Source organism: Salmo trutta, chromosome 15 (assembly GCF_901001165.1).
Source record: "Salmo trutta chromosome 15, fSalTru1.1, whole genome shotgun sequence".
Lineage (NCBI taxonomy): Eukaryota > Metazoa > Chordata > Actinopteri > Salmoniformes > Salmonidae > Salmo > Salmo trutta.
In genome coordinates this window covers 46,157,033-46,168,578 of record NC_042971.1, presented here as the reverse complement: position 1 = coordinate 46,168,578, position 11,546 = coordinate 46,157,033, and the positions used below count along the sequence as shown (strand labels likewise).

Here is an 11,546-nt window from a genome sequence, read left to right as displayed (position 1 = left end):
GCAGCCGATATGAATGAAGCAGCTTGTGAATGATTTTACTCCCAGACTCCCAGATGGCATGGCTGGGTACTCAGCCAGACAAGCCCAGGGGGAAGAGGAAAAGATATCTTCACTGCTTCAGCTCATTCAGGCCCTGGTTAACCTTTAACCCAGGCCAACAGTCAGCCTGTTTCCTTCAATCAAGCCCCCTTATAATGAAATGTCCTCTTCTTACCTTTCTGACCTTCTACTGCCAGTCTATTGTTCACTTCTTTTTACTGTGTTTTTGTTGACTAGATTACCGTTGCCGTTGGGATGAAAATGGTAATATGTCTTTGAACAAATAAGAGATGACATTGATACCCTGATGGCACTACAAGACAGATCGTCCTCCTAGTGCTTATTACATTTTATCTGTCTGTATGCCATGTCTCTTTCTGTCAATCATATTCTAACACTTACTCATTCTCAACGTCGATATTCAGAATCAAAGGAGACTACCTCGGTGCCCCGGTGCCATGTCATTCCTCCGTATCCATGGAAACCATCCCCTGTATCACACAAAGGACGTGTAGGTGAGGGTGGGAATCCTCTCTCTGAGTATGTGGGCCCTTGAAGTCTTGCCAGCTTCAGTCAGACTGCAGTACAGGTCTACAGAGCACAGGGTGGCAACAGAGAAGAACGTAACTGCTTCAGAGTGCCATCAGCGGAGCACTGGGACTGGCAGCACAAGGCCTTCTGAATAAACTCAATCCCTCCTCTGGAATAATCAGGAATACTTCTGCCATACTTCCACATCACGCACACACAAGGACCATTTAAATCATCTGTGCTATGAAGGTTTATGGGTCTATGTAATCAGAGAAGAGTAAGCCGAGACATAGTTTATCCATTTGCCTAAATTCATTAAATGAGCTGGACATGGAAATGAATTAACCCTTGTGTGGTGTTTGGGTCTGAGGGACCAATTATCAATGTTTACTAAAAGAAAAATGATACAATCAATCATTTTTTTAACCTGAGTCTCATTGTCCTTGGCTCGTTTTGTGTAAAGAACATGTAAAAGAACACAGTTTAATTGAGTGACACTGTGCACCCCCCTACACATTTATAGTACATATGTGGTGTTCGGATCAAATCAATTCAAATCAAATCAAACTTTATTTGTCACATTGCCAAATACAAGTGAACACTTTACTGTGAAATGCTGACTTACAAGACCTTAACCAACAGTGCAGTTCAAGAAGAGTTAAGAAAATATTTACCAAGTAGACTAAAATAAAAAGTCATAATAAAAAGTAACACAATAAGAATAACAATAACGAGCCTATTGTTATGGGAATGTTCGAATCCCAATGATAATAATTAACAATCAATAAGCCTTGACTAATTCCCAAGGTTTGTAAGACACTGGGTAAAGAATAATTAGGCAAAAGGTCTGGACAGTTTATTCAGAGAACGTTCTAAAGTCAAAAATTAGGACTCAGTCCTTTTATAATACAAACATATTCTTATCTTTAGACCACTCCCTTCTCAAACAACCAGTACTTTTCCACTCACCACAAAGAACCATAAAAACTTGTCACATTCTTCAAGGCTTTCACCTTCCCTCCCCTGTTGGGACCCTTTTGGTTTGAAACCCTCCAATGATTTTCTATTATCTACTCTACAACTTCACTCTGTTTACATCCCTACTAAAGGATATCACCTCAAAGTTTTACAATCCTAACCAATCTCCCCATATCCTGATTTTATCTTCCCATTATTCTTAAACATATCACCCTATTCTATAATAACAGAGTGGAACAGTTAAGTCATTTTCCTAACACATACAAATTATTCTAACAGCTATATACAGGGGGCACCGATACCGAGTCAGTGTGCGGGAGTACAGGTTAGTTGAGGTAATTTGTACATGTAGGTACGGGTGAAGTGACTATGCATAGATAATAAACAGCATGTAGCAGCAGTGTACAAAAATAGGGGGGGTGGGGGGTCAATGTAAATTGTCCGGTGGTGATTTTATTAATTGTTCAACAGTATTATGGCTTGGGGGTAGAAGCTGTTGAGGAGTCTTTTGGTCCTAGACTTGGTGCTCTGGTACCGCTTGCCATGCGGTAGCAGAGAAAACAGACTATAACTTGGGTGACTAGAGAATCTGACAATTTTATGGGCTTTCCTCTGACACTGCCTATTTTATAGGTCTTGGATGGCAGGAAGCTTGGCCCCAGTGATGTACTGGGCAGTTCGCACTACCCTCTGTAGTGCCTTGTGGTCAGATGCCGAGCAGTTGCCATACCAGGTGGTGATGCAACCGGTCAGGATGCTCTCGATGGCGCAGCTGTAGAACCTTTTGAGGATCTGGGGACCCATGCCAAATCTTTTCAGTTTATTGAGGGAGAAAATGTTTTGTTGTGCCCTCTTCACAACTGTCTTGGTATGTTAGGACAATGATAGTTCGTTGGTGATGTGGACACCAAGGAACTTGAAACTCTCGACCCGCTCCACTACAGACCCGTCGATGTAAATGGGGGCCTGTTCGGCCCGCCTTCTCCTGTATTCCACAATCAGCTCGTTTGTCTTGCTCACATTAAGGGAGAGGTTGTTGTCCTGGCACCACACTGCCAGTTCTCTGACCTCCTCCCTATAGGCCGTCCCATCGTTGTCGGTGATCAGGCCTACCACTGTTGTGTCATCAGCAAACTTAATGATGGTGTTAGAGTCATGTTTGGCCACACAGTTGTGGGTGAACAGGGAATACAGGAGGGGAGTAAGTACACACCCCTGAGGGGCCCCAGTGTTGAGGATCAGCGTGGCAGATGTGTTGTTGCCTACTCTTACCACCTTGGGGTGGCCCGTCAGGAAGTCCAGGATCCAGTTGCAGAGGGAGGTGTTTAGTCCCAGAGTCCTTAGCTTAGTGATGAGCTTTGTGGGCACTGTGGTGTTGAACGTTGAGCTGTAGTCAATGAACAGCATTCTCACATAGGTGTTCCTTTTGTCCAGGTGAGAAAGGGCAGTGTGGATTGCGATTGAGATTGTGTCATCTGTGGCTCTGTTGGAGTGGTATGCAAATTGGAGTGGGTCTAGGGTGTCCAGGAGGATGTTGTTGATGTGAGCCATGACCAGCCTTTCAAAGCACTTTATGGCTACCGATGTGAGTGCCAAGGGGTGGTAATCATTTTGGCAGGTTACCATCGCTTCCTTGGGCACAGGGACTATGGTGGTCTGCTTGAAACGTAGGTATTACAGACTCGGTCAGGGAGAGGTTGAAAATGTCAGTGAAGACACTTGACAGTTGGTCCGCGCATGCTTTGAGTACATGTCCTGGTAATCCGTCTGGCCCAGCAGCTTTGTGAATGTTGACTTGTTTAAATGTTTTGTTCACATCGGCTCCCGAGAGCGTTATCACACAGTCATCCAGAACAGCTGGTGCTCTCGTGCATGATTCAGTGTTGCTTGCCTCGAAGCGAGCATAAAAGGCATTAAGCTCGTCTGGTTGGCTCATGTCACTGGGCAGTTCGCGTCTGGGTTTCCCTTTGTAATCTGTAATAGTTTTTAGGCCCTGCAACATTCGAAGAGCGTCAGGGCCGGTGTAGTAGGATTCAATCTTAATTCTGTATTGACGCTTTGCTTGTTTGATGGTTCGTCTGAGGGCATAGCGGGATTTCTTATAACCGTCTGGATTAGTCTCCCACTCTATGAAAGCAGCAGCTTTAGCTTTTAGCTCAATGCGGATGTTGCCTGTAATCCATGGCTTCTGGTTGGGATATGTACATAGTCACTGTGGGGATGACGTCGTCAATGCACTTACTGATGAAGCCGATGACTGAGATGGTATACTCCTCAATGCCGTTGGATGAATTCCGGAACATATTCCAGTCTGTGCTAGCAAAACAGTCCTGTAGAGTAGAATCCACGTCATCTGACCACTTCTGTATTGAGCGAGTCACTGGTACTTTTTTTTGCTTGTAAGCAGGAATCAGGAGGATAGAATGATGGTCAGATTTGCCAAATGGAGGTGGGGGAGAGCTTTGTATGCATCTCTGTGTGTGGAGTAAAGGTGGTCTAGGATTTTTTTTCCTTTGGTTGCACATGTGACATGCTGGTAAAAATTTGGCAAAACTGATTTAAGTTTGCCTGCATTAAAGTCCCCGGCCACTAGGAGCGCCGCTTCTGGGTGAGCATTTTCCTGTTTGCTTATGGCCTTATAGAGTTGGTTGAGAGCGATCTTAGTGCCTGCTTCGTTCTGTGGTGGTAAATAGATGGCTATGAATAATATAGAGGGGCGAGCAATACCTCGAGACGTCTTTAATATTAGACATTGTGCACCAGCTGTTATTGACAAATAGACACACAACCCCATCCCTTGTCTTACCAGAGGTAGCGTCTCTGTTCTGCCGGTGCATGGAAATTCCCGCACGCTTTATATTGTCCGTATCGTCATTCAGCCACGTCTCGGTGAAACATAAGATGTTACAGTTTTTCATGTCCCGTTGGTAGGATAATCTTAATCATAGGTCATCAATTTTATTTTCCAATGATTGCACGTTAGCAAGAAGAAAGGATGGCAATGGGAGTTTACTCGCTCGAATACGGATTCTCAGAAGGCTGCCCGATCTGCTATCCCCTTTTCCTGCATCTTTTCTTCGTGCAAAAGGCGTGGATGTGGGCCTGTTCCAGTGAAAGCAGAATATCCTCGTTAAAGGAAAAAGTTTCTTCCAGTCCGTGGTGAGTAATCGCTGTTCTGATGTCCAGAAGTTATTTTCGGTCATAAGAGATGGTAGCCGCAACATTATGTACACAATAAGTAAAAAAAAGTACACAAAAGACAAAAAAACTAACAAAATAGAGCAATTGGTTGGGAGAATGTAAAACGTCAGCCATGTTCTTCGGTGCCATCTTCTAATACGAGACTGGACCCACTAGACCCGAGGGTAATAAAAGTGTGGAAAAGTGTATGTGTAGGTGAGCACAAGTAAAAATGAAACTAAAAGGTTTGCTGTGACTTCAGTCTGTCTTCCTCCTCCCCGGGCCTTCTGTTTCAACATAGCACCAAGAACGTGTCTGTCTCCCTGTCTCTCTCCCTGTCTGTCTTCCTGTCTCCCACTTTTCTTGCACTCTATGCCCTTTGTAGAGTGTGAAACTACACAATGTCTTGCGCGAACCTGCACAATGTTATTACAATACATTATTTAGATACCTCATTTCGACACATTGTAAAAATTCAGTACTTTCCCACATTCTACCCCAGCCAGGTGCAAATTGGGGGAGAAAAGGAGCGTCTTCCACTTTGGACCCCCAGACAGCCACAGGACCAGGCCATTAGCAGCCATCCCCAGGACTAGCCCGTCAGCATCCAACTCATTTTTATTTATTTATTTATTTTACCTTTATTTAACCAGGTAGGCAAGTTGAGAACAAGTTCTCATTTACAATTGCGACCTGGCCAAGATAAAGCAAAGCAGATTCGACACATACAACAACACAGAGTTACACATGGAGTAAAACAAACATACAGTCAATAATACAGTAGAAAAATAAGTCTATATACAATGTGAGCAAATGAGGTGAGATAAGGGAGGTAAAGGCAATAAATAGGCCATCAGCAACCTGCAGGAGGAGAAATATGGACGTACATTTCTTTTTAAAATGAATGGTCTTCTTGTCCAAGGAATGAGCCATCTGCATGGCTGTCAATGTTATAAGGATGCAACCAGGGCCGACGCGGATGGTGGTTCCTCATGTGCAGGACATAAAGTCTATTTTTGAACTGTTCATCCCAGACACCATCCAGAAAATCATTCTGGACTACACTAATTGAGAGGGAAGGTGTGTTTTTGGAGAGAGATGGAAGGAGATGGACCAAACACATTTACATGCATACTTTCGGGTTCTTATCCTTGATGGTATTTTCAGATCCAATGGGGAATTCACAGTATCCCTGTGGGATGCAGAAACGGGCAGATAACTTTTCCCTGCAACAATGTCTCTGGAAAACTGTTTTACAACCCTGGGCCCAACGTTACTGTTTATGAGCAGCTTATGCCATTTAGGGGCCGCTGCCTCTCCAGGCATTACATATCATCTAAACACGCAAAATATAGAATCAAAATCTGGTCTGACTGTGATGCTGCTTCATCATATGCATGGAACTTGGAAGTGTAGATGGGGAAGCCAGATGGAGGAGCCCCTGAGAAAAACCAAGGGATGTGAGTTGTCCTGGACGTGACACAGGGACTCTTATCACATGCGATAAATCTTTAAATTTGCACAAGCTGGGACAGGAGCTCCTCAAGAGGAAGCTGACGATGGTAGGAACAGTACGAAAAAACAAGCCAGAGCTCCCACCTCAGCTGTTGAATACACGGAGGAGGTCTATTAGTTCCTCTAAATTTGTGTTCACGGCCGACACGTCCCTAGTGTCCTACATGCCAAAGAAAGGCAAAAAATATGGTACTCATGAGTACGCTGCATAGGGATGGGAGAATATGTGGCCAGGAACATCAAAAAACAGAAATCATAATAGATTACAATGCCACAAAAGGAGGGGTGGACAATTTAGACAAGCTGGTGACTGGCTACAGCTGCAAAAGAAGAACCCTACCCTGGCCACTTCTTCGACACACATTCTTCAACATCTTGGACATCTCGGCGTACAATGCGTTTGTCATCTGGATGGCGTTGAACCCAGATTGGAACAGCAGTCGAGCAGCTGGGCAAGGCATTGGTGAGACCTCAAATCCAGAGAAGGCAACATATCCCAAGGACCCCAGCTTCTGCAGCCATCGTGAGGAGGATTCAGGAGGAGGATGGCGGTTCCCCATCCGCCCAACCCACAGAACCAACAACTCCAGTACCGGAAGTAAGTGTGAGTGATGTTGTTGCATGTGTGTGTGACTCTCCTACCTTGACCTGTTGTAACTATATATGTGGGTGAGATGTTAGTAAAATTCCTTAACTAAGTGTTTTCATCATTCTAGATTGCAGCCAGTAGCAACAAGAAGTGCTGGGATGTGTGTGGACTCAAAAAGGACAGGAAGACACAGTACACGTGCATCAAGTGCAAGAAATACATTTGCAATAAACATTATTTATTCCACCCATGTCTTGATTATAATTGTTTTTTGTTTAAAAAAATCTAATTTTATAAATAAAAAGCGAATAGCGCTTTAATTGATAAATGTGATCTAGCAGAGGTAAATGGTAAATATTAACCATGTATACTGTCTATATTGCTTGTAATTGATATGTCAACATCAAAGTATTAAGTATTTTATGTACATTGTTATGGCTGTATTGTTTAAAAACCCAATAATGTTGTGGGTCCATCAGACCTGCAAACATTGGGTGAATAACAAAAACATGAACACCACACAAGGGTTAAGTTCTTCTTGCTCTGACTGGGAGAGCCCTGTCAGCCACAGATATATAATTTATCATAGAGCAGAGCTGTCTCTTCCTCCAGTGACAAACTCAATGAGATGTGTTATCTAACCCAGATGAGAGTCCTCGTTGGGTCCTGCTCTCTCAGATTTGCCCCTAGCACTAATAGCAGGTTAGGATAACTAATATAGCAGGTTAGGATAACTAATATAGCAGGTTAGGAGAATTAACGTAGCATGTTAGGATAATTAACATATTAGGTTAGGGGAATGAGGTTGCTTTAGCGCTCAGGTATTAGACTCAGGGGTGTTTGTGTGGGTCTTTCTGCACTTTTTGAGCGTTTTTCTCTTGTAGCCGTTAGGTTGCTACAGAACTTAAGATATTATTTTGTCAATTGTAGCCAAAATGTGTAAATATATGTAATTATCAATTTTGCAGTGGGCCTACAACACTAAATAAAGCCACTGCTGTCACGCTCTGACCTGAGAGAGCCTGGGGTGGGCATTCTATGTGTTGTATGTCTATGTTGTTTTTTCTTTGATTGGCCGAGTATGGTTTCCAATCAGAGGCAGCTGTCATTCGTTGTCTCTGATTGGGAATCATACTTAGGCAGCCCTTTTGCCCACAGTCAGTTGTGGGATCTTGTCTTGGTGTTGCATGTCTTTGCATGCCTAGCTTTTCGTTTGTTGTATTGTTTATTGTTGGTTCACACTGAGAAATAAATATGATGAACCCAAACCACGCTGCACCTTGGTCTACCGTTAATGACGAACGTCACAACTGCTTTGATCCCGCTACTCCGTCTACTGTTCAACCTTGTTCCCAAAACCCAACTAACCAGGCTGCTGGGCTTAACAGTAGACATTAGTTGAAATCAAGGCACAGACATTTATTTCCCAATATTTAAGAAATAACATTTTATTTGTGATTTATAAACAAAACACAATACCAGATCCATCAAATAATAAAATAAGAAAAATCACTATATCACCATTACACTGATGAGCAGGTGTACAAAAAGGTTATTAACAGATCTGCAATGTCGCAGTCGACTGCTTAGTGCCACCCAGGCACCAGATGACTGAAGAAACATTCACTACACACAAGCAGAGAGTACATCAAGATTAGCATCTTGTTTTGGACAATTCTGTTTGAGTTTTCTTTTCTCAACATTATAAAAACATTTTCAAAGGTGTTCGGGATATATATCCAAGGTGAATAAATGATTCAGTATTACATTACATTGTTTCTTTGATCATCAGTTCATAGCTTAACACAAGGTAAAGGACTCATTTTGTAATCCTCAAAAATCATAAGAGCATGAACAAAAATAGCATTTCATAGCATAACTACAGCATTACTTATATTTAGAAGGTTATTTTAATTGAACTTCAACAGAATAAAAACAAGTGATTCCTGTTTGTCTAGGAATACATAGTATGTGTGTATTTGTGTTCATGTGTGTTTTCGAGAGTGAGTATGTGTACATATTTTAGCAGAGATGATATTCATATCTCTGAGTTTGTGATAAATGGTTGAAGGAAATGAAACATATCTATCTATATAGATCTATATATATCTTTCCTCTGCTTATAACATGCAAACAGTCACTTAGTGATCTGACAGCACAGATTCACACCTGAAGGGGGAGCATGTGTATAATATGGGAGAATTCAGTCCAATAGCAGTGCTAGCATCATCCCTCTGTCCCCTCTGATTGGTCAGATATCAGCCAGGAAGAGGAAACAGAGAGGTGAGTAGGAGATGCTGTGGAATTAGCCCTCACACATACTGAGTTCATTCTGGGGATGCTCTATTCTGGAGAAGACTCAATGCTGTTGATGCTTCCTTTTCATCACAAAATATGAGCAAAGAGTTTAACACAGCAACAAAGCTCTCCAGTGAATGTCTGTGGACTGGAGTGCCCATCACTACAAATCCACTTCTCTCTCCTTGCCTCTACGTCCTTCCATCCCTCTTTTTCTCTCCATCTGGACAGAAGGAAGCCAGTCCATATTTCTGCTAAACTCCTTATGTTTGCCCCACTACCCTGCGTGTAACTGGTGGAAGAGAAGGTAACTTGTCCCCAAAACAGTGCTAGGAACGTTGATATTTCAGTAGCAAGGCTCGGTTAAAGCTAACAGAAAGTGTGTGAGTGTGTTAAACAGGTTCATTCTGTTGCTGTGTTTGCAGAGGAACAAGTTATCAGAAGTTAAGAGTGTTTTTGGGAGAGGCCTCCTGAACATGGTGATCGGAGGACGGAGGAGTCAAGGGTCAACAGATGAGGCGTGCGAGTGAATCCTACTAGCACCAAAGCGGGCAAGGTAAGGGGGCGGGGCTTTAAGAACTACTGAACATTGACTATTGAACATTGACTGACAGAAGCGGGGGAGGGGTGGGGGTCAGGCTAGAACAGAAATGAAACAACAAGCAAGAGTTCCTGTCATATATTACACTCCCATAGAAAAGAGGCCACTGAAATAGGCCTCAGTCTTTTAGCTGAGTTAGAGCTGTACACTATCCAGAGAGGTGTGTGCATGTCCACCCTGACTGTCTAATATGTGTGTGTGTGTGTGTGTGTGTGTGTGTGTGTGTGTGTGTGTGTGTGTGTGTTATAGTGGTTGTGTGCTGCACAGACTGTGGGTCCAAGGTCCCACTGGCCTATTTTGTGTTCTAGGTGAGAAGGCGGGGCCAGGTCTTTAGCCCCTGCCCTATGCTGCCAACAGTGTCAACAGTACCAGGCATGAAACAACCCACGGGCAGCCTAATCCAGAACACGGGCAGCCTAATCCAGCCTTTAATCCCAGCCAGCACTAATCTCAACCCATTCCAATCTCACACAGCTCACTGTACTGTACATATACACGTCAGGTGTCTTGTTTGCACCACTTTTTCTTTTTTTATATTTTGTAGAAAAAAAACGTTTTTTTTTGTTGCAGAAGGCTTCCATTTTACTGTAGATGAGAGCCTCTGTGTCAATCTTTGTCAGATTGAGTTCCTCCTCTCCCCCTCCAATCAGGAGAGCAGAGGAGGCAAGGGGAAGAGTAAAGACAGAGATGCCAACAAGGGGCCAGAAGGGCCAGGAAGGAGGCTCCCATTTCAAGCCAGGTTGGGGAGGCGGGCTGGCTGGCAGGACTATAGCACCACCATTAATAGGATATGTGAGGTTTCTCTCACATACTGTATGGCATTTTATACATGAAACGTCTGGGCATCTGTAGTTGATTGCATTATCATCTTTATAGAAAGGTTATTCTAATCAAATAGATTTTTGTGGAATGTTCAGCAAATGTCTGGTAAATGAGAGCCTATTAAATATATTTAAAAATACTGTTTTATAGCCAGAGGTATGGATGCTTCAGAGGGCCAATCTGGCAGAGGCTACTATTGGCTGCTTACATGTTTTATAGAGATAGGCCTCTGCTAATGGGGACTTGGCTGGGCAGACTTAACTATGCAAACACAACACATGGAGACTCTCCTGATTCTAAAATATACATTTGGCTTTTTGTCTTGCAGCTGTTATTCGGACTTTAGTTGGTAGCTCTGTTTTCATATCTCCCCTTTCTCCTCTACTCGTCCACATCCTCCTTCCCCTTTTCTTTCTTGTCTTTCTTCTCCTTCTTCTTCTTTTTCTTCTTCTTGGCTTCTTCCTTCTTGCTGAAGGAAATGAAATCACTCTTGTCCTCCTCTCCTCCCGGGCCCTGGCGGATAGAGATGATGGCGGGGGAGCCGGGGATGATGAAGGCTTCAGGGGGAATGTCGCCAGGCCTCAGGACCTGAGGGGGGCCGTAGCCAGGGCCAGGCCCGTAACGGAAGTGCCAGCTGTTACTGTCGATGCCAGCTCCAACCGGAGGGGACAGCTCACCCCCCTCACCATCTACAAGAGAGAAAGAGAAGAAACAGAGAGAGATAGAAGAGCTATGTAAGTAAAAATACTTTAAAGCACTACTTAAGTCGTTTTTTGGGGTATCTGTACTTAACTATTTCAATTTTTGATCACTTTTACTTCACTACATTTCTAAAGAAATATTGTAATATATACACTGCTCAAAAAAATAAAGCGAACACTTAAACAACACAATGTAGCTCCAAGTCAATCACACTTCTGTGAAATCAAACTGTCCACTTAGGAAGCAACACTGATTGACAATAAATTTCACATGCTGTTGTGCAAATGGAAT

General features: G+C 43.2%; 1 protein-coding gene across 7 annotated transcripts in view; it reads right to left on the bottom strand.

Moving 5' to 3' along the window:
* Nucleotides 1-8,254: 8,254 nt before the first annotated feature.
* Nucleotides 8,255-11,546, bottom strand: part of LOC115149148 (protocadherin alpha-C2) — an 80,435-nt gene continuing 77,143 nt past the window's right edge. For 6 of the 7 annotated variants that reach the window (XM_029691705.1, XM_029691708.1, XM_029691706.1 and 3 more), the window contains one exon: nt 8,255-11,242. In XM_029691705.1, the coding sequence (XP_029547565.1) occupies nt 10,935-11,242 (308 nt within the window). In that variant the 3' untranslated portion in view covers nt 8,255-10,934. The remainder of the gene's footprint in view (nt 11,243-11,546) is intronic. The other variant, XM_029691709.1, reaches the window with a different exon arrangement.